This window comes from Poromitra crassiceps, assembly GCF_964638095.1.
Source record: "Poromitra crassiceps genome assembly, chromosome: 14".
In the NCBI taxonomy this organism is placed as follows: Eukaryota; Metazoa; Chordata; class Actinopteri; order Beryciformes; family Melamphaidae; genus Poromitra; species Poromitra crassiceps.
In genome coordinates, this window is record NC_139633.1 from 21,021,910 (window position 1) to 21,046,039 (window position 24,130).

At 43.3% G+C, this 24,130-nt stretch overlaps 2 protein-coding genes across 4 annotated transcripts in view; both read right to left on the minus strand.

Moving 5' to 3' along the window:
* cgnl1 (cingulin-like 1) overlaps positions 1-1,405 on the minus strand; it is a 42,935-nt gene extending 41,530 nt beyond the window's left edge. For all 3 annotated transcript variants that reach the window (XM_083651060.1, XM_083651061.1, XM_083651058.1), the window contains exon 1: positions 1,277-1,405. The gene's annotated coding sequence lies outside the window, so the exon portion shown is untranslated. The remainder of the gene's footprint in view (positions 1-1,276) is intronic.
* Positions 1,406-8,415: 7,010 nt separating this feature from the next.
* tcf12 (transcription factor 12) overlaps positions 8,416-24,130 on the minus strand; it is a gene marked incomplete at its 5' end in the record, with an annotated part of 86,877 nt that continues 71,162 nt past the window's right edge. The window contains 8 exons of the mRNA XM_083651054.1: positions 8,416-9,112; positions 9,649-9,802; positions 10,222-10,454; positions 11,137-11,290; positions 11,419-11,518; positions 16,635-16,826; positions 17,361-17,432; positions 18,846-18,919. Coding sequence (XP_083507180.1) covers positions 9,660-9,802; positions 10,222-10,454; positions 11,137-11,290; positions 11,419-11,518; positions 16,635-16,826; positions 17,361-17,432; positions 18,846-18,919 — 968 coding nt within the window. The 3' untranslated portion in view covers positions 8,416-9,112; positions 9,649-9,659. The remainder of the gene's footprint in view (positions 9,113-9,648; positions 9,803-10,221; positions 10,455-11,136; positions 11,291-11,418; positions 11,519-16,634; positions 16,827-17,360; positions 17,433-18,845; positions 18,920-24,130) is intronic.

Here is a 24,130-nt window from a genome sequence, read left to right on the forward strand (position 1 = left end):
AGGGAGAAAGGAGAGCTGTGTCTAAGTTGTTATCATTGTTGTACCTTGATTTTCAATAACAATTGGAATAATGTATTATTCGCACAGCACTATAATTCCACCCAGTAACACAATGACAGATTGTAGGACTATCTTGGTCATGGGTTTCAGACACTTTCAGTAATAAAGCATCTACAGTATAAAAGCAAAAATCTTATCAGATGGGAGACTGGGACAAAAAAAATCTTATCAAATGGTGGTCAGTGGTCTAATTTGTGTCAGTTTAGGCGTCCCTCAGGTTTGAGAACCACTGCCTATAGTCTGTGCTGCCCTCTCCTCCACAACTATTTCAGGACCTGCTCCCTCTCAAACATCACCAGCAGCACCTCAGTTTGCAGAGCAAAGGGCAGCGCTGATACAGGTCAGCATGCCAAGGCCCACGGCTTTCATCTATGCAGGCAGGGAGACTCGGCAAAGGAAAATAAACTAGAATCTGTTTGACCACATGTGCTGACTGGTATGTCAGTTTGCATGAGGGTGTTTCTAGTCCACAATTAAAACACAAACAGAACAGCAGGAGATGTGAGTATAAAAGGTTTGCTGGAGGTCAACTGTGGTTACCTTTTCCCTCTGGTCACCTTTTACCATGAGGAGAAAGCAGAGCATGTACAGTTTGCATTGGTTGTAGACACTAGTGTACATTTCCAAAGTGAAAAGTAGACGTGCAGTGAAACAAATGTAAAATAATGTGTGAATTAGCATTTTATGTGATTTCTTCTATTGCACTCATGGAGAAGAGGGTCGTGTGGACCACAGGCTAAAGTGAGAGTATTGTTGTGTTCTTGTATCTTTCTATTTCACCTGATTTTTCACTGCACTAGTTTAATTTTTAAGACTTGTATTTGTTTTGCATCTCTGTACTTTTAATTGTAAATCGTTTACCTTTACTACTGTATTCTTTATTACTCTGTAAAGCACTTGGACTTGCCCCAGTGCTACTAACACAGTGCATCAGAGGATAACCTACATCCAGATCCAGCAGCAGGCACATCGCTGCTCAGTGCAACAGGTGGCAGGCTATAATGAACTGCTCTAGGCTTTACTTTACAACTTTTTACTGTTCGTCAAGTCACCGCAACAACTTCACAGCAAGTTCCCATTCTCCTCCATGCGTGAAAGAAACCTTCAGTCAAACTACTTTTTCCCCTCAGCTGAGTTGACCCAGCGCAGTTTAACGCTCCCACATTCCCACCAGCATTATTGGATGGATTTGGCTCCAAAGAAAACTTGTACTCACCAGCGTCGTTTTATCTCTTCACTTTACGCAGGTTGTAAACGTTTAAAAGAGGACTTCATGAAAAAAAACATGCGGTTTAGAAAAGTAAGCGTGCCAAAGCCCACCCGAAGACTTTTCTAATAGTTATTTGCTCTTGTCTTTTCTGAGTTACAGTTCAGCAGGACGTCCGACCCTCATCGGGGCTCCGCCTCCTCTAACAGCCACACACAAACCCGCCCAGTGTCCCACCTACCTAAACACTCCTAACAACTGGTCCAGGAACAGATTTAAAATGTCAATTGTTTCTCCCAGCCTGCACTTTCCCAGGCAGGCCGCTCAGCTGAGCTGTGGCTTTATAATAACCATAATAACCACCTCAGAGCAGCAGGCTGAAGTCCAGATCAACCTGTTAGCCAACTTAGCTGACAGCTCAGCTCCTAAACTTCAGGGTTGATTAAATGCTCATAGGCTACTGATATCATGATATATGGTGAAAGTATGCCTTTATTGATATTATTATGATTATGATTATTATGATTATTATGATTATGATTATTATTATTTATTGAGAAAGCTGGATCAACTAACGCTAGTGTTTATTAGAAACAAGTGTGAGATGACCGACTTTATTAGCTACATTTGTGGTATGTTTTTCTGTGTGGAAAAAGAGCTGTTTTTTGTTTTTGTTTTTGTTTTGGTATGTGTGTGTGTGGGGGGGGGGGTCAAACCTAACAGTTCCCATGCCTATAATAACCCTATAACAAATCTTAGAATGATACTGCAGTGCACAAATATCGCAGTTAAAAAAAATGTTGTAAACAAATCCCTACAAGAATATTAAAAAACCTGTGCCACAGACACAAGTCCCTGGATAATTATTAATGTGATGTTTTAAATATACAATTATTGTTTTTATAAATACATATTACCCAGCATTAGGTCTACAGTAGCCTACATCCAGCCTACTATTAATGCCTTCAGAAATGACTGTGTGCTGTTGTGGGTTCAAAGCGTTCAAACCCATGGTTAAATTACGTGCAATCTGCAAAAGTCTTTAAAACCCGAGAGCGTCATCTAGTGGATAGAGAATAGGCTGACCAAGTCATTTGATGGTTAATCAGGATCTGAATGACTGAATTGACTGGGTGTTGGTGCAATTGCACGGATGCATGGAGAGCCAAGGCACTAACACAGAAGGACAAGGGACAGTACAGTAGCTACATCCACAGATGGTAAAATAATGTATCACCTACCTAATTCAGCAGAGGCAGCATGGTGAACCACTGTGGGTGCAGCAGCCAGCGCCACTAGCATAGAAACTGAGTGGGATGAAAAGCAAGAAATCAGTTCTGACCGAGCATTATGGAGAATGAATATTATCAGTGTACAAAGACTTTAGGGGGAGACATTTTGAGTAGTGTACAGGACAGGACTGTACAAACAGCACTGACACAGCACCTAACAACTAATACTATCCAGGAAGGGTTAAAGCAAGATTACAGTCAGTTTCATAAGGAGGGGGGGGGGGGGGGGGGGGTGAGCAAGGTCCAGACTGTGGCTTTGCACTGAGAGTCTGGAAGTGCTGCTGATGGTAATTAATCAGAAAGCCTGCTCTATTTAGTCTCCAGCTGGGTCGCTGCAACATGTAGCCTATACACTAGAACATCTATCATACTGTAATCCTATGTGATGGTATTTTGTTTTCACATTTGATATTTAGACTGGGTGATATTATTCAACTTGATTAGCTTCAACTTCATCATGCCATAAAGAATATTTCACATATTATTCCTTATAACATTGGGAGAATAAAACAGTAGTCTGCTATTATTGCAATCCTCATGAATCCATGGCATTTCATTGCTTCCACCAAGGATTCAATTAAATGTTAAAGGAACACTCCGCTGATTTTCGACCAACTTTGTATCATTACAACATCAGTAGTATATCACAAAACTGTAAACCGTTTTGAAACCATTAATTTAGTTAGTTTAGTTATTGAGGGTTGATTTGAGCTAAGTGGTGGGTTAACCAGTGGTGGTTATGGCAGTGCGTGGCCCAACGGTTAGAGAAACTAGCTTGTGACCGAAAGGTCGTCGGTTCAATCCCCGGGACCGGCAGGATAAATCTGGGTGGGGAAAAATGAAAAGGCAGCGCTTGCCCCTCCCTCATTACCAACACTGAGTTGCCCTTGAGCAAGGCCCTTAACCCCAACTGCTCCAGTGGAGCCGCTCAGTGGCCAGCAGATCAGACTGTGGTTGTACTGGTCAGCTTCCAGGTGTGAAAGTGTGTGAATGTGAACAGGGCGCTTCTGAAAAAGAGAGCGTTGCTCTCAGTAAGGGTAAAGGTTAAAAAAAAGTGTGGACCAGTGATGTCATTCATGCACAAATGACACCACTGGTCCACAACTTAACCCAAATCAACTCTCAGTAACTGTCCAACTAAATGAATGGCTTCAAAACTATTTACAGTTTTCTGATATACTACTACTGATGTTGTAATGCTACAAAGCTGAAAATGGGCAGAGTGTTCCTTTAAGTTCAGAGTTCTTTCATGAAGCTTGTCTTTGGACAGACAGTGCATAAACCACACTGTGCTGGAGGCCCCAGCTGCCCCTGGCTTTGTAGTGGCCCTCTGTTTATATTTGTGTCCGCAGAGAGAGCCGCACAGCGCCGCAGCCTTTAATCTGCGCTCTGTGGCACTGTGTCGTGTTACAGCAGCACACAATAAGTGCTCTGTTCTCCACTGAGGTGCCACAGCTGGGACCTCTGGGCATGCTCAGTACAGAGCACGGAGTCTTATCCTGGTTGGGGAAACCTGCAGGACTTTTAGTGGCAACTGAACAGAGCTGACATAGCAGAGACATCCCAGTGAAAACACATTTCATTACGCAACCATTTCCACTGTAGTGACTTTCTGACACAAATCCCCTATGGAAAACTTCTGTGAATTTATATTGGCTCACATACTGTAAGACGTGACAGGCACAATCCAACAACAAAACCAGGTGGTTCAGTGGTTAGCACTGTTGCCTCACAGCGAGAGGGTCCTGGGTTCAAACCCTGGTCTGTCTGTGTGGAGTTTGCATGTTCTCCCCGTGTTCGTGTGGGTTTCCTCTGGATGCTGGGGTTTCCTCCCACCATTAAAGACATGTATGTTAGGGTTAATACTCCTGTCAGTAATTTTGAAGGAATGGAAGTCCCCCTCTTCACCTCCTTATCAATTGTGGTTGATGGACATGATCTCTGTTATACGGATGGAGAGGCTCAGGTTCCTGAGAAGCAACTCACTTCGAAAATTTCTAACGATCTGGGACCCGTTTCTAGCCTACCTCGATGAGGTTAGGGGTGATAAGTGACTGGCCTGGCTGGTTTCTCATGGACCCCTCGCGCGGGATCCCATGTACATTTCTTTTAAGCACATATTGTATGCGCCTTATTTGGCTGGTAGCACCATGTTGTAATATTGAATGTTGATGATGTTTGTATGTTTTTTCTTTCTGTTCTTTTCCTGTGCCTGAGCCTGTTTGTTTTGTCTTGTTTAAGTGTACTGCTCTATGAAAAAATGGGGGGGGGGAATACTCCTGTCAGTGCCCCTGACCCTGGGTGCTGCACTGCGGCTGCCCACTGCTGCTAGGTTCTAGGTAGCTAGTATACCGTACCGTAGCATGGGTCAAATGCACAGGATACATTTTCCCACAGGGATAATAAAGTACACAAATACAAAAATACTAAGAAAAAAAGTGATCTGAGATAAGAAAATCAGTCAAATGAAGGAATGAAACGCATTCAACACAGCAGGCATCCTATAAGTAGCAACTGAAAAGCAGATGCTCTGACTGTAAAGAGCCAGGATTCCCAGCATAGCAACAAGCCCTTTGGGCAGGCTTCAAGGATGCAAGCCAAGAGATTGTCTGTCAGTCGGTCCAGCAGCCAAACCCACAGCAAGTAGTCCGCCTTCAAACACGGTGGTCCCATTCTTACAACACACACACACACACACACACACACACACACACACACACACACACACACACACACACACACACACACACACACACACACACCTCACTCTCTTCCTCCCTATGCAGAATATTAGAAGATGACTATGATTTAGGCTGCATTACTGAGCAGTCAGCACTTTCCTCAGACCGTCACCTCTGTCAGAAAGCTGCAGTGGGATCAGACCTCTCAGGAGGTGATGGCTTCTCTCATGCTCACACACAAGTGTAATTCTCTGCAGATGTTCCAGGCTTGTGATTTACAGCAGCAGCCTCTCTGGGTTAAGCAGAGGATTCAAAGACGTGCGTTCATATTGACTAACTTACGTCACAGCACAAGCAGCAGATTGAGCACTACAGTCTACAGGAAAGCCGGTTCCACCAAAAACATTTATTAGAAAATACATTTCAGATTTGTACTTTTCACAACAGTCGCATCGACTTCATCCCGACGTTCTGTTTTCAGTTATTTTTCCACTACATTCACATGATGCATGTCCATCAAAACAATGACAAAACAAATCAGACAAAAATTTGCAAACCATCATGAAATTAACACAATTAAGACAAACCTATTTTAAAATGATACTCGAGAAATAAATTCATATTTAATTATTCATATATTCAAAGATCAGTTTATTTACCGTTTAAAAATATTCATGCGTTTCCTTTTTGCTGGAATGGCTTTCATACAGAACCTAATGCTCCTGGGCTTTTTCTTAGTTGGCCATACACTACATGGAAATTCTAAATTTCAGAAAAAGTAGGACCACAGCACATTTACAGTACGCTGCTATCACACTTTATAAAAAAATAGAAACATATATTCCATAGTACTTTTCATACAGACTACAATGGTCCACTGATATTTCAAGAATGAGTTATACCATAAAACACTCATTTGCCCTAAATCCACTGTAGAAATGTCTCTGCAAAAACAAAACATCCAACCGCCCGTGTTTCTGAGCTCATCCCACTCCACCTAGCCAGCATAAGCCATGTCATCAAATAAAACTGCATGGAGAGACGAGGAAAAAATGTAATTATGGAGAAACAGAAAAAGGTGTTTGCTCAGTGACGGAAATAAATTCACATACAATTAAGTTTAAAAAAAGATGGCACATTTATTGCAACATAAATGTTATTTACATTTTGTGTTTTTCTGTTGAGAGAGACAGAAAATTCAAATTCTTGCTGCTGTATTTTTTTTTGATGTGCATCAACAACACCTTGAATTTCTTTTGACACAAGAACAACTCTTATCAATCAAGTTCTGAGCTCGTTCAACGCCTTTTAAGTCCTAGACTACGAGCAACAATCCTACTATGTTCTTGAGATGCTATTTGTAAATTTCTGGTAATAATGGACAGGTTATGGTAAATAACCATACATTTTTACTATCTAATATAGTAAAATAAAGTAAGAAACTTTTTACTCAAAACTTTTGCTTTCAAAAATCTAGAAAGAGTAATATTTAGAATCCAATAAATATTCTTACAGTATTATTGTATAAAAGACTAACTACAGTGAAAAATAAGCCAATTTCTTTTCTTTTGAATTTTTTCTTTCATATATTACAATGGAAAGCATCTGGGAATACAGCAAAGTCTAACTTGGCAAACGGAGGAGCAAAGAAATATACGAAGGACAAAAAAAATGAGAAAGCAGGACATACGTTATATATCCCTCAATCAAAGTCTGCCAACATGAATACAAGCTCGTGAATACTGAAATGAAGAACAAGGCCACATGCAGTCAGAGAATATACAATAATTGTTTAGGTTTTTCCACAAAAACAAGGTTGTTAAATCATAAATCCTCAATGTAAACGTTTGGTGTGGCATCCTTAATTCTAATTGATGTCCCTTTTGACAGAATAGTCGTTCTGAATGTGGCAGCCTTGTTTAAGGTGTAGATTATGATGGAAGACGATATACAAAGAAAATACATGGAATATAAAGCAAGTCTTATGACCAAAGACTTAATAAAGGAGAAACATAAACATAAAACATGCACACGGATAGGAGCAAAATGAAGCCATGATGACAAATGTCTTAAAACATAAAAGAAAGTCCTGTTAACTGCTTTTGTTCATTATTGTACGACACTTCTATGAAACAAACTATTTTTTGATATTAAACAGTATCTGACTCTGAATCCTTGAAATATCTAGTCTGGTTTAAGGTACTGAGTATATCATGGCTTGGAAAAACAATTTAAAATAACGTAGAAGTTGTCTCTTCTAATTGAAACTGGACATTATGCCGACAGCCTAGAGAAATTACTTGTTACAACACAAATAAACATAACTAGTTTTTACTTAGAGTAACTGTTTTTGAGACTGTCTTGAGTTATTAACAGAAAGATAATTAAGTGAAATGTTCATCAGGCCAGAGAATGAGTGGTCGTCGTTTTGAAACTTTCTTTAGTGGAGCATAGGGCCGCAACCGCACAGCACCAACGGGCTCCGGGCAGTCTTGTTCATACAGAGGAAGACTGCCAACCGTCTTCATAGAGGGGAAGACTGCCAACCGGCAGTCTGTTTTTACGGGATGGGGTTGCTAGCCCCACGCCCATCCTGCGCTGAAGTCTAGAGCGTGTAACTCTCAGGCTAAACAGACAAAATATGTCATTGCTTACATTTTAACACTATAGCCTGGGTCCAGACCTTCCAAGCCCCGCCCACTCCACAGTTGTGGAATCGGCTGTTCTTGACAATTCAGTCTGAATATCAGGCTAATTTAACACTATATGGCAAAGGAACCTAAGGGTAGTGACGTCCCCTCTCCTTTTGTTAAGACACAAAAAATATGCAGGGAATGCTAAGGTTTGCAAACAGTTTGCTCTCTGTATTTTAACTGCTCATTAACAAGGGAAAAAAACACACAACTAAAGTCGACCATTCAGTAAAACTAGAGTTTGCCATTCTTCTGTCACCTTCGCTAGACAATAATGTTCGCTAGTGTAAAAAGGGCCTATTATTCAACTGCTGAGCTCATTAGATCAGCTCAGGTTCTTCTAATCTCAGTGTGCAGCATCAGTGGAGACTGATCTAAACTACACAGAAACAAGCATAGGTAGTTTTGGTTAAAGACGCGGCTTGTGGCGGGATCAATAAAATATAAATATAAATAATATATATATATTTTTTAATGGGGGCCTTGAGTCTTGAGCTCTCACAGCTGACAATAGCTGACAAGCATTGTCAGCTGTGTATAAATACCACTCTAAACTGGCCAATAAATTAATTTGACTCTTACTATCTCAGTGGCCAAATATTTAAAATATTTCCCCCCTCGTCTCGGACGAGCCCGGGGACTTACAGGGGTGAAGTGCTCAGCCTGGCAAACTGACACTGGCAAACTGTAGATCAACTGAAAAGCCACATGCTTCTCTTTGAAATCGCTTAGCTTTCCCTTTAGACAGACAACACTTTATACTGTCGCTCAATAACATAATAAATAGAAGAAGAAGAAAAAACGAAACAGACAAATAAAAAAACCCAATTGCTGTTACAATGCATTCGTCAATTCAGTTTAGGCACAAGGCAACTTCCACATACGGTCGGAGGAGATTGCGACAGTCTCTGATTGTTCAGAAGAAGCGTGCTTCTTGCAGACAGTGATATGTGCTGAAGTTTCTCTCGTGGGCAGAAATTTGCTGATGGACATTGGCTGGACACAGGGAGCTGGACGCTGAGCTCTTCGTCGATTTTAGGATTGGATTGTGTTAGTCTTGTACTTTTGCTTCGAGTGGTCTGTCTCCTTCAATTGGTGTCACAAACTGTGAGTCCTGTCTGTCACTGGGAAGCAAGGTCACCGACTCAATCTTACAGAAATGATCTGGATGACTTTGATCTGGTGAGAGGAGCAAATATACTGATCAGAGGTGAACCATTGAGTAATTAATCACACTGGGTACAAAACAAGCTCTACCTTACAATCCATATTAAGCGTCAAGGTGACAGCAAAATCATATTAATTTGCAAGTATGATTATGGTTGTGATGATTATGACAATTTATGCATGGGGGAGGAGTTTGCCGATTTTCTTTGTATAATTCTTCTTAGTATCAGCTTTGTATCATTACAATGTTGGTAGTATGTGCAAATGAACAATGTTGACCTTCCCTTTATCTAGCCTGCACTCTCCAAGCTCCCATGTTTTTTGTATGCATCCACAGAGCCTTAACGAGCGTTAACGAGATGTCTCGTTAGTACCAGAGTTTCTGCAGGCAGATGAACGGGGAGATCTCGGTGCAGCAAACATGGAGGGACGGTAACCATTGTTCATCTGCATATACTACCCACATTGTAATGATACAAAGCTGGTTGATAACCTGCAAAGTTCTCCTTTACAGATGAGGATGTGGACTCTGATGAGGTGAGGCGTACCTGTCTGCTACTCAGAGGTGGCCCATGGGGTTGGATGCGTCAGTGAGGCCAGGATGGACCCCTGTGTGGGCGGACTGGGCGTCGCCAGACAACCCAGACACTTTCTCCTCCTCCCTTCTCTTAAGGCAGGCTGCTTTGGGATTCAAGTTCCTCTCTGTAGGTTAGAGAAATAGAAATCAAACCTTTCTGTTCGTTTCTGATCACTTAGGAATCAACGGGAGCTTAGGTCTATTCATTCTTTGATCATGAAACATTCTAAAATATCAAGTTATACTGTAGTAATACAGCATTTGAGTAAGTGAATGCAGCTTGTAACGACCCCAACACTGATGTCACCACATCATCCACACATCCAGTAGGCTACTCTCCCTCTAGAGGTAACACACCAGAATAGATTTCCAGCTGTAATTTGAATTTCAGAAGCAATTTAGTGAAATATTGAACATTTAAAGAAATCCCATATTGAATTCAATGTCTTGCATCAGTGCTGAAGAAGTTGTATTGAAATTTCAGCTAATCTCTAGCGTGAAGCCATTCCTAGGTCAAACTGGTAGGTTATGGGCAGCCACTGACCTCTAACTTGATGCTCCAAGCTCAGTATGACAGCCACGGCCTGGTGGAGGATGAGCAGCTTGGTCTGGGGTTTCTCGCTCTTCAGGTGCAGCTGGCACATGCGACCCAGCTCTTTGAAGGCCTCGTTGATGTCTCGAACCCGGAGGCGCTCGCGGGCGTTGTTGGCACTCCTCCTCTCGCGCTCGCGCTCAGCCTTCTGCTCTGGGTTCAGGTGGTCCTCGTCTTCGTGGATACTGCTGAAGACGGGAGGAGACATCCACCCAGATTTGGGGAGGTTACGACACTGTTTGAAGAGTAAATCCACACTAATGCATCTTTTTAGTAGAAGCTCAATGGATTTGACGATGCTATCATGACATCTTGCTCTAATATCACACATTTTGTACTGGAAAAAAAGAAGAAGAAAATAATCACAACTTGTTGCTCCCCCTAGTGGTTCAAATCCCACTTTATAATTTTGATGTAATTGTGTAATTTCTGTACTGAAGATGTCATTGATTGGAAGGCATGACATTTACTATGAAGCCTACTGTTCGTATGTGTGTGTGTGTATATATCTATATATATCTAGATATATATCTATATATATATATATATATATATATATATATATATATAAAAAAATATATATATATATATATATATATATATATATATATATATATATATATATATATATATATATATATATAACCGTATATTATGTTATATCCCAATACATTAAAGTGGATGAAAGTCAAAACCATGGGAAAAATCTAAAAACAAGGCTATATTACTTTTAAGTGTAAACAGTCATTTTTTCTTAAACCATGCCCAATGTCAGTTAGACCCATTGACTGTAAATGTTAGACCCCCCAAAAATTCAGGCAGTCTTGGAAAATATTTTTGTCGATATGCCTTTTTGCATGCCCTTACCTGGTCCGGGTGCCTCCGCGGGGCGTCTTGATGTCTCTCTTGTCGCTCTCATCGTCTGACCGGACGTCATCGGACGAGTTGTCGTCTTTGTCCTGGTTCTCCAACTTCAAGCCCAGGGCGGCAGGCAGATGCCCAGCTAGGGTGGACGCCAGACCTGCGGCCGACAAGTGGTGAGACACCATATTTAAATAAGGTCTTGTCAGTATGTCTTTATCATGCCATGTCGGCCATTAATTGAGCTCATTCGGTTGTGGAGACCGTGGAGACAGAGAGACATCAGACCTCTGAAGGTTTCCAATTGGTGGTGGAGCTCCGCGGTGGACGTGGAGCCGGCACTCGACAGTCCACCGTGGCTGGCAGCGTCGTCACGGTGGGCTCCACCCTGCAGCAACACACAGGGTAAGGACAGCGTCAACACAGGAACAAGACATTTGCTCTAGACAATACAAACTCTTTGGTAAGAGAGAGGCGCTTGTTTAGTTTGAAATGGCACATGGTTCAAAACAGAGAGAGAATAGCCTTGAAGAGCTGTGGCAAAGTCCACACAGAGGTCGAGGATCACATTCATTTTCACATATTCAACAGTAAATTGCCAGTAATTTATGGCCAGAGTTTTTTAGATGAGTTATTAAAATTCTAGGGTGAATGCCCCAACAGACTGACAGCTTGAAAGTTGAGATTTTTCATATAAGTTGTTCCAAGAAAACAGATCACAGTACAATTTCAGGGTCTCATGAGTCACTCTAGTTCAGCCCCTCATTCTTAACACTGGGGGGTGCTTTGCTGATTTACTCCACCGTAATCTGCTGCTGCAGAATGCATAAGCAGCAGAGGAAAAGAAAAAATAAGCGATGTAATAAGGTAGGTTTAAAAAACAACAGCGTATTTACAATAATACGTTAAGAGAACATCTCCCTTTGTACCCGTTTATGCTGCATTGTAAATCACTTACTTGTATTTCAGTGACTCTAGCCACAATAAACCACATGTCTGTCTAATATAAAACACATCTTTCCGTGTGGTTCAGAAGATGTCAAGCTAAAGCCACTCCAAAGCGTGACCGTTTCCTGGTTATTTCATCCACATTCATAACAGTCAGCTGTCAGCGCATCGTGCTGCAAAGTCCCTACTTCCTGCGGTTCACCACATGTTCTCCAGCTATGTCATTTCCCTTCTGAGAGCCAAGGAAAGGCGGGAAAATCTGAACTCATGGGTGCGTGCGTATGTGTGTGTGTGTGTGTGTGTGTGTGTGTGTGTGTGTGTGTGTGTGTTTTGTGGGAACTCTGATGCAAGCCAAGACACTTAAAGCAGGTTTAAACGCTCTCGCGTTGTTTTATTCACCAAAATTAACTCAATTCAAAGTCCAACTTAAATTCCTCCCTTCTCGGGGCTGTTCATTCATGTCCAACAAAGCAGGTGGGGGTTCACATGCGCGTCCTCGCATGTGAGGTTTCCCCATAACGTTGCACTAAGCGCTCCAGTCCTCTGCTACATTCTCCAGTAGATTGCCACCAGTACCTTGCCTGAGTTACCTGCTCCAGCATCTTGCCTGCGTGCGATAAGAGACAGGATTGGTCAGAAATCATAGTCATTTTCATAAGCTTAAGGAGAGGAGTGTAAATGTCACCTACCGCCCGACAGCAAGGAGAGGACCCCCTCTCTCGAGGAGAGCCAGCCACACAGTGAACCTTCAGAGCTCCGTCTGCTATCTAGTTGAGCTGATTGTAGAATCAGTCTCAGCCGTGTGAGCCGCTCCTAACAGCGCGCAGCTGCGAGCGGTCGGCCGCTCCTAACAGCGCGCAGCTGCGAGCGGTCCCACTGAATCAGCAGCTAATTGGGGAACTACCTCTTACTGCTGACGCGGAACCCCGGCTCTGATGTCACTGTCGTGGCTGGCCGTCCTCCCACTCTCACCTGCCGGGGGTTAGGCTGCCGAGACACCACATATCCTCCCCCTAAGCTCGCTGCCCGTGCGGCGAGCTTCCATATCTCTTTTCCATGTCTCCTGCTTCCTCGCGGCGGGACCTGGCATCGGCGAGTTGTATCTCTTCCTCAGAGTCATCATCCTCCTCGTCTTCATCCTTCTGACTTTTCTTTTCTGGCGTCGGGCGGACCTTCGTCTCCGGCCGAGCTATCGGACCCCGGTCCTTCGGAACCCGTCCGGAAGGCTGGGCAGGTGAGGCGCTGACGGGGAATCCGTTTCCCCTCGTCGGGGGGATCAGGGCGCGGCTCGCTCTGCGTGGGGCCCGGTGGCGGCGGCTGGCGGCGGCTGGCGGCGGCTGACGGCGGCGGCTGTCCCGGCCGGGTCGGTCCTGAGTGGCTGGCGTTTTCTGGCGTCGGGCGGCAAGGAGCGTAGGCATCGGTCTATGACAAGTTTTTCTCTACTTTTTTTTTCCCCCAATTCTTTTACGACCTGCTGTAGTTCACTTTGGCTTTTTTTTTCCAGCGCCACTAGAGCCAGCTTTTGCTCCCTAGTGCGTGAGGTTGGCGTTGAATCAGAGTGCCCGCATTCTCCACCATTTGTGGGAACTCTGATGCAAGCCAAGACACTTAAAGCAGGTTTAAACGCTCTCGCGTTGTTTTATTCACCAAAATTAACTCAATTCAAAGTCCAACTTAAATTCCTCCCTTCTCGGGGCTGTTCATTCATGTCCAACAAAGCAGGTGGGGGTTCACATGCGCGTCCTCGCATGTGAGGTTTCCCCATAACGTTGCACTAAGCGCTCCAGTCCTCTGCTACATTCTCCAGTAGATTGCCACCAGTACCTTGCCTGAGTTACCTGCTCCAGCATCTTGCCTGCGTGCGATAAGAGACAGGATTGGTCAGAAATCATAGTCATTTTCATAAGCTTAAGGAGAGGAGTGTAAATGTCACCTACCGCCCGACAGCAAGGAGAGGACCCCCTCTCTCGAGGAGAGCCAGCCACACAGTGAACCTTCAGAGCTCCGTCTGCTATCTAGTTGAGCTGATTGTAGAATCAGTCTCAGCCGTGTGAGCCGCTCCTAACAGCGCGCAGCTGCGAGCGGTCGGCCGCTCCTAACAGCGCGCAGCTGCGAGCGGTCCCACTGAATCAGCAGCTAATTGGGGAACTACCTCTTACTGCTGACGCGGAACCCCGGCTCTGATGTCACTGTCGTGGCTGGCCGTCCTCCCACTCTCACCTGCCGGGGGTTAGGCTGCCGAGACACCACAGTATGTATGTATGTGTGTGTATGTGTGGGGGGATTGTCTTACCCTTTTCTTATGGAATGTGATCCCCAGTCACTGTTGGCCTCTGTTAACCCCGCTATCCCGAGACCCTCCCCTTTCCCTCAGCGCTACGCTAATCTTTGCTGCGCTCTCAACAGGTGTCCAAACAACTCTTTGTCTGGAGGAGGAGGAGGAGGAGGAGGAGGGAGCCAGGGAAGAACGCTGCCATTTTCATGGCCGGGGCCTGATTACCATACAGCTGAGGACCTCTGTTTGGGTTCAGACACACATTTCCAACCATTCAGATTTCCTGGGTTGTTAAAAAGAGGCAGAGAAAAGGGTGTGTGTGTGTGTGTGTGGAGGGGGGGGAGTTTAGTAAAAGCCTGTGGTTGTGCTGTGCTGAGGCCCGTGAGTCCCAGTCGGAGGAGAACGTCTGGGGAGCCTCTTCCCACACAGGAAGTGCTGTGTTCACGCAGACACAGCATGTTCTCTCTCACAGTTGCAGCCTGTCAACATGGCTGCCGTTACCCAAAAGCTCTGCAACAAATACATCAAGTCTGACGCTTTGTGCCGACTACAAGAAGTGCTTGTTTTGAGAGGCAAGACGCGCTTCCCTGGAACCATCCAAGGACGGACCCCAGCACCAGTATCAAAACACGCCATGACAGATAACACACACAGCGCCTGCAGATAGGATCTTCCCTGTGCTGCGAGATGGGCGACAATAACAAACTAGAAACATTAACAACTCTGTATTTAATATAAATTATTGTTGGCCGAGGGGTTTAAGAGGCAGGTGGCCAGAAAGACAGATACCAAATCCTGATAAGTGGTGCAAGGAAAATACACGGCACAACTTTGATCATCTTGCCAGCAAAGATGTGTGAAAGTTATTTAGGTGTGATTAACACTAAAATGTCAGTTCAAATCAAAATATGAAACAACATTACAGATCATCTAAATTACATTCTAAATTGTGGCTCAACTGCTTTTCTACAATTTCAATAAGTGGGCACAGTTCATGCAAAATATTTTCACTGGAATCCAATTTCCACTTGTTGAAATTGGTCAGTGTGGCTGGATGTGGACGTGATCTGGATCTGGATCTAAAGTCTGGATCTGGATCTAAAGTCTGGATCTGGAACTAATCCAATCAGATGTTGGAGGACCAAGAAATTCAAAAGGAATAAAAACAAATCTTAATCACAAAAAGAATTGGTTGAAATGCTGAATGTGTTTCTGTTCCCTTGCCTCTGACCCCCCCCCCCCCACCCCCACGTAATTTCTGTCTGAGTGCACCCATTATCTGTAAAATGATCAGTAATCTAAACCCCCACCCATTCATTTTATTTTTACATTAAAATACTGTAGGAATAGCCGCCCCATTTTAATTTCCACTACAGATGTGTTTAAATCTCCAGGCTCTTTAAAATGGAATAACTGATGGAGATGGAGATGAACACATCATGATTTACTGTATATGGAGACCTGCGTTCCCCTGTTCCTCCAGAGGCTTCGGGTTGAACTGTAAAAGGAGCGTGACACACAAACTCCTCCCACACCAAAGCAAAAGCTTCCTCCATGATGTCTGTTTTTCTCATTTCTCTCTCACCCTTGTGTATACACAGTCCTGCGGAGCCTTGGGCCAGCCATTACACTTATGGAAAATACGTCAGCATAAATTCAACTGCTCTATGAGGAAAATTTCTTCGTTTCTACACATGGCAGCAGACCCATTTTAAACAGGTGGCCGGCGCATGTTGTATGGGGAATTTGGAAAAGTTAGATACAACAATAAGTGTGTCTGCTTAGACTGTTATAAGCAGTGTTGGGGGTAACTCATTACAAAAGTAACATATTACAGGTAATATATTACTTTTAGCAGTAACTCAGTAATATAACTTATCACTTATAGGATTTCAGTAATATTATATATATATAAACACACATATTATATATGTGTGTTTTTATGCAAATAACCACTATAGATGACAATAACAAAGGAAAAGACCAACATTTAGAATTTTTGATTCTTTACACTGATTTTGAAATTGCGTCATCATTCTGCTGCTGCTGTTGTTTTGGTAAAAGTAATGCAAAAGTAGTGTAATAAGTAACAAGTTACTCTACACAGAAAGTAATATTGTAAAGTAACTTATTACTTTCAAATAAAAGTAACTAGTAATATGTAGTATATTACATTTTGAAAGTAACTTGCCCAAAACTGGTTATAAGACACTTATTAGATGCAATATCCTAAATACATAAAACATTCCAAATCAAAAATACTCCTGTGAAGTTCTCGTACCATCGCTGCTGTCCGACTTGGAACCAATGCAGAGGCAGGGAAGTTTGCTCCAAGGCCTGCTATTGGCCCATTTTGTGCTTGTCCCAGCAGAGTGTGTATGTCGCTGGGCAGACTGGCGGTGGAGCCCACGGCATGGTTCCGCAGAACAAGGATTGCATCATCCAGTCGGTCCAGACGATCCTCCATTCGAGACTGGGAGGACCAGGGGGGATTGAAGAGGGAAGGGTTAGGGAGAGGGAGACGAGAGGAAAGGAAAGGACAGAGCAGCTTAGTATAAGCACATTAGGACAGAAATAGAGAACACTGAATGTATGGTGTGGAGTTGAAAAAGAAAAAACAACATCTGAAACATAAGATAAAAGACAATCCAAATGCAAGAACGCAGCCATTTCAACTTGAGGTGTGTGACTAGTGTGTTCAAAGACAATAAGTTGCCCTTGTTTGTGTCCAACTGAAAAATTGACGGATGCACTGGAGCCACTTGGAGTACTCTAACAAATCATTTAGAATTCAACATCTAAGTATCTTCTACGCCTAAGCTGATTACTGCAAGCTGGAATGGCAAAATAGAAATAAGCAACATGGGAAAATATGACGACACAAATAATAGCCAAAATGAGTTATAGGACATTTGACTGTGAGGAATGTGGACTGGAAGTCAAGCTTGTGGGAGGAGACAAAATGGAAGAGGGGATGAGAAGGGCTCTGTGAGAAGGGCAGGAATACCTCGCAGACATCCTTCAAGAAAGACATGGCATCCTGGAGATGCTCATGTAGCTGCTGATGAACTCTGTTTTTCTGCCAAAGTCAAAGGAATAAGACAGGATTATGAAGAAAGATCAATCGAAGAAACACCACAAACAGAGCATGGACAGAGATTGTCTTTGAAAAGGCACAGACAGAAAGAGAAAGGCAGAATTTGGAAAGAAACAGGCAGCTGTTGACCAATCACTTTGTAAGGATGAAATAATTTTCTAGTTTGAGACTAATAACTCTTATTTCAGTTTCTCCTCCCACTTTGGCTTGACTGGGAAGTGCTATACAAAGGTTACATCCGTGGTTACATCACATCCACGGCAGAAACGTTTGTTTACAACGTTGATTCCCAAATTTGCTGCTACCAGTGATGTCATCAGAAGGCACTGAATCATTGTGTACAGTCTTGTGATGACATCACTGGTCCACACTTAACTCAAGTCAACTCTCAATAACGATAAAACGAAATGAATGTCTGTAAAACGGTTTACAGTTTTCAGATATGTGTGAGATCATGTGCAAAATAAATCAGCGTTATGTTTCAGTTTTCGAAGTGTCCCTTTAAGTTATCATAATTGGGCCCCATCTCGTTAGTGCTCCAATTTATAACCTTCTTGGCCTGATCTCTGCTAATATTCAAACTGGAGTTATTTTGATTCCACTATGAGCCTGAACAAACATGTTACCACAGTGGTGCAGTCATGTTTTCTACACCCCCCCCCCCCCCAAAAAAATCTGCTTTTAATTACATGGAAATTGTGATCCATGCTTTTAATTATTCTGTACATACTTTTTTTTTCTTTTCTTTTTTTAACAGTTTTAGTCATCCCATTAAAGTGCATTGTAACACTGTTTTGACAAGTGCTCTATACGTAAAGGTTATTAACATTACAATTTAAACCATTGTGGTTAAATATTTAATCCGCACACCAGATAATGTAAACACATGACATGCGCATCAGGTCGCATGTTGGATGAAAGGTGATCCCAGGCAGCGCAGGAATCCTGGAGCAGCGGTTCAGCGCAACAGCTGCCAATGCTCCCTACCCGCCCCCCTGCTTCACTCCAGCCCCCCAGCCCCCAACTGTCATCCCCACCCTGGCCCGCAGAGTGGAGGACAGATGGCTGGCCACACCCCGAGGGACAGGTATTGTTTTCCGTTTTGGGATCCCTCTGCCCCCACCTTTCTCAACATTTGTCAGACAGGAATCTCCCTGTAATGCAAGCTCTGCCCTCCATGGGTAACATATCTACAGTAAGCATCCATGAGAGAGAGAGAGAGAGAGAGAGAGAGAGAGAGAGAGAGAGTGAGTGAGTGAGTGAGTGAGTGAGTGAGTGAGTGAGTGAGTGTGTGTGTGTGTGTGTGTGTGTGTGTGTGTGTGTGTGTGCGTGCGTGCGTGCGTGCGCGCTTGTGTGCGTGTGTGTGTGTTTATTGGAAGAGGCTGTGGGCTTTACCAGTGAGTGAAGGGAGTTCTCATAATTTGGGGAGGAGGGGGTTTGTCCACCAGCACGGGGCCACTGGTTGGTACCTGATGGGAGAGAGAGAGAGAGAGAGAGAGGAGAGAGAGAGAGAGAGAGAGAGAGAGAAAGAGAGAGAGAGAGAGGCAATCACTGTCAGAGCCGTCTATATAGAAGAGTCGCAACATCTCCATTCACTCCAATGGACCAGTTTTTTTTACTCTCAAGAGTTCCAGGAAGTAAGGTTCTGGATTAAGCAGCACTGTCGAGTTGCAGCAAAATGGACAGTTTGTGTTTTTTTTTTAAATCAAATTGTACATCATCAGCTTTATTTTAGCATTCAAAAGTAGCGCGAGACCCCTTCCTGGCTGTTCATTGGCTAATGAGTCACGCATGTTGGTCCTCCGCTGACGCCACTCTCTCTCTCTCTAAATTGCTCTGATCACCGTTAACAACTTAACACAGCTAACTTAACACTTTCATAGCAACACGGCTGAGAGCTTTACCCTGCTCCACTGGGTACACTGACAGAAAGGCCACCTGACAGACACACAGCATAACACGCAGTCATCATAACGCGCTGACATCCTGATTTTCTGCTTTCTTGTTGCTAAATGGTAAATGGCCTGCATTTATATAGCGCTTTTATCCAAAGCGCTTTACAATCAGTAGATAGTCTACATTCACCCATTCATACACCGATGGCGGCAGGCTGCCACGCAGGGTGCCTACACACCATCGGGAGCAAGGAGGGTTAAGTGTCTTGCCCAAGGACACAGCGACAGCAGCTGGGAGGGAGCGGGGATCGAGCCGCCAACCCTTGCGTCATTGGCCGACCCGCTCTACCTCCTGAGCTAAAGCCGCCCCAGCTCTGTTTGAGGTTTCAGGCTCAACTGCATGATCCCTTCCTGATGACTGGACCGCATCCTGACACATGAGCCAGTGGACGAATAGTCGACGCCCACTTCCACCGTGGGACGCACTCTACATCCGCTCATGAATGAGCTCATAGCTAAGAAAGGCCGGGGAACACGATGAGCACTGATAAGAGCTGTTTTTTTTAACGCTGACTTCCTTCTTCCTGGACACTTTGAGGCTCTATAACCAATCAGAGCGATCAGATCGGCAGTGCAGTTAAACAGGTGGTGCTCCTGATCGACAGATCTGAACCTCATCTCATTAGATGAATGCAATAACGCCATCCCTGACAGCCAACCCACGTACCGAGCAGAGTTTTAGCATAACTTGCATCCAACAGCCTTTCACACTTGCCAAATGATCTAGGCCAAAAAGAGCCACAGAGAATCAATCTACGCATGTTGACTTCCTCTCCAAAGTTCAACAGAGCATTATAAAAGTACAAACAGATGTTGAACAGATGAAATTTATACCTTGATTAATTAAGGTCAAAGCCATTTCATATCCAAGACTGGATATCATTGATAATCAATCAACAGTATGATGAATCAGATCTAAAGCTTAAGGCATCAAAGTGTGTTTCAATAATTTCAATCAGCATATAAAAATACACTCTGGCACTGCAGGATTTGAAATTAACAGCTACCATCTGTTCAATTACGGTAAAAAAAAATTGGAAGTGAAGGATGATCCTTTCAACTTGAACAGCCACTTAGATTACTCATCGTTTCAAATCATTTCCAGGGAAAAATAATTAGTAGGAAAACTCAACACATCTTTGAACAAAAATAGACAGTTGTATTTCATTTAACTTCGTATTTTTCCGATGAATAATTAAGATGATGAGTCTGCTTCCCCTCAACATCAATGGCCAATCCCTGCTGGCTCTGTCATGACTGAATGTCCTGTCGTTAGAGAACATTCTACGGTGAGAAAACACTGCAAAGCGATGTGGGCCTCAGCTGAATACTGCATACTCTATTGGCTATTCTCTATTATTTCTGAACACTTGTCAAAGATTGTTAGTGTCGAAGTTTGCAACGCATCACACGTCTGAAAGGAATGGTAGGCTACAGTAGCTATGCCTATAGAATCAGGGGTCAGTTTGGGCAGCATTAGAATAGATGGTATAGTTTTGTGATCATAAATTGCTAACTTTTTGTTAGCAATTGTTACGAGTGTTAGAACAGTGTGCCTGTGCAGGCCCAGAAATGTAGAAACTCAATCAGCTTGACACTAAATACTCGTGGTGATAATTTACCTTTGGTTGGCAGAGGTTCTGAGTGGATTTTCAAGCTTTTGTGCGAACCAAACTCTCTGTGTAGTTGATAGAAAAGTCAATCATTTTGATTGCATCTGGTGTAAATTAGTGCGAGAGAAAAGGAATCCACATCTGCTCATCACATTTCCAAATCCAAGACATTTTCGTCTTTCCTTTTTCTGAAGCCCACTTTCATCCTGACAAACAAACAATGTGCATCACGGGGTAATGCATTATGGGTAATGCGTTATATAATCAAATATCCTTCATGGACTTTGACAATAATGAGCCATTCCAGGTTATTTACATGAGGTGTTTGTGGACCTTTCCAGCTCAGCACTGTCTGCTGTCTATTATGGTGGAAAGAAGCCAAGCCCAGCCTACATCCTGGGAAATGGAGTCCACCAGAGCACAGGCTGCAGATGGGGGACTTTGTTTTGGCTATGTCTATATATTTTAAAAACTCATTGTCCGTAGGGTTCTCCACTGCGCATAGGAGTAGCAGGCATAGGGAATCATTTCTACTCGAGTTGCCTGCCGGAAAAGATCGTATTCGTCATTATTTCCACAAGTAACATAAAAAGCTAAAAGGGGGGAGGGGCAAGATGAAATTCTCAGTGCCATCTGTGAAAAGACTGATGTGGCATTCTTACTCATAATGCCATTTACTGAGAATTATTCAGAAATATCAACTTGGTCAGATCAAACACATAACAAACCACTGAATGTAACACCTCGGTTTTCAAAAGAGGTTTTACGAATTTTAATTTTATACCGAGCAACATGATAGCTTATACTGTCTTACAAACACGCGTCTAGCTAGTGTTAAACAATAAAACACATTAGGACTATCACAGTTTTAGAGGGTCTGTACATCTCAACCTTTCAACATACCACTAAGCTTCTGTAAGCAAGTACTGTATGTAAACCTGGCAACTAGCATCTTAGCAACTAGGATATTTATTTTTAGTGGCGTGCGGGGATGCATTTTTAGAACACTGACTGTGGGACTCTTTTCTCTAACATCTCCCCTAAAAGGATATTTCAGGATTCCAAAGACAGCAAGGCAAGAGTGCGAGAGAGCGAGCAGGAACCCTAACGTTAGCAAATTGTATGTTTCTAACAAACACAAAGATTACATCTCCCTTGAGCTCTGGGAACTGTTTAGAAAAGGACTTTCCACACATTCATCCTGAAGAATGTCTCACTGCCACACACTCTCCTATACTTGAGATTCCACGTGTCTTTACTGTACACACACACACAGCCTTAGAAAAAGCAGACTTTAATTAACGGGCTATTAAAAGTTACTTTGGTAGCGGAAATGAGAAGCCTCTGTTCTGCCTCAGCTTTCTCCCAGGCGTGAATCAGACAGGAACTCCTCATAAGCCTCCACTGGCTGGCTGCGATGACAAATGAGCCTGGGGCTCTGGTCCCCACGTGCACCAGAGAGGGCTAATTGAACAAACCAGGCCTGAGTAATGTGCTGTGCGTCGCTGTAATCCTAATGATGAATGGAGTTTGTGGTTCGCATCAACACCACGCCAGATTTTGTGTCAGTTTCAAAGAAGAGTCCCTCCTTCAAACTCCAGACGCGTAATTGTGAAATAGATCACAAAGCACGAAACAACTAGTGAAAGAATATCCTCACAAGTGAACTTGTATAATATGAACAAAATGGAGATTTTTCAATTGTCAAAACTTAACAGAGATTGATGAGAACTTCTAATATATTTAACAGCACTATAGGGCTGTCCCCGAATACAATTTCTACAAAAATACAATTAAAAAAATCTGACTTCAAGGATTTTCCTTTTTATTGAAATGAAAATTTATTAAAAAAGAAATTGCAAAAAGCACATCAAATAAATTACAGCCATAGCCCATAAAAATGAATTTGCTCATATGTACAGTAGGCCCTGGTGCTGTCGCAGCTTCAGTGCTGGTTAGGAACGTTAGATGAGAGCTGTGAGGCACAATGTCCTTGTCTAATAATTAATGTTGGTGCATAATGAATAATGGTAGATTACTATTTAAAAATACATTTAAGAAGAAAAATTAAGCATTCGAATACCGATTGGGAAATCGGTTACCGACGGCATCGATTGAAGCTTCGAAGCATTTGGGTCAGCCCTAAACAGCACAACACATATAATAATATCTACTTCCAAGTTTTGGATGTATGAAATGACAACTCAGCCTATAAATGGTTTTAGCAATCATCCTGCCCAGTGTTGCATGCTGCTATCACTACTGTATCAAGCCTGGCTGAGTTACTGTGAATAGGTGGAGAGAGGGGATCTCCCCGTGAGCGACCGTCATCGTCTTCCTCATCAGCTGAGTCATAGCCCCCCCCCCCTCACACACACACACACACACACACACACACACACATACACACACACACACACACACACACACACGGAGATAAATGAGGCCTTTTGCAGCCTGGTCTGTGGGGGGCTAACAGCTGTCCATGGGCCAGGGCAACAGCTGAGGATGAGTGGGGGGGGCATACGCACAGACAGCTGTCGCCACTACATTGCTACACATGGCACAACTGCCCGCTAAAAAACAACACGCTGGCCCTGGCTCTCCCTCACTCTCTCTCTCTCCTTGCACTCTCACTCCATTTCTCCCCAGCGTCTGTCGACATGTTTGGCAACTTCCACATTCTTCTCTCACGTAGCTCTTTTAACCCCGACATGTCCGAAGCGGAAACTTCCTCAGGTGTTCTGGTGGCAACGAACATGTTCTCTCAACTGTCTGGATACGCATTGTTCACTACTTCCCTGTCTTTCTTCACTGCTTCTGACACGCCAAAAACTCATAAAGAGGGTCGTCTGTCCAAAATTGCAAACTGTTGAGCACTTGCCTGTAAAAACAAGGTTATGTAATATCAACGCTACACCCTCAAATCTTTTCCACAACATGTATTGTCTTATCACAAAGTATGGCCTCTTCTGTCTGGACCGCACCAACAGTATGCGTGTTATTATCAGCCATAAAGACATTTAGATTATAATATATCACGCAAAAACACAATCTGTACCACTTTTGAATGGCGAAATGTAAGACCTTTTCAAACAGCTTCAAAGTTAAT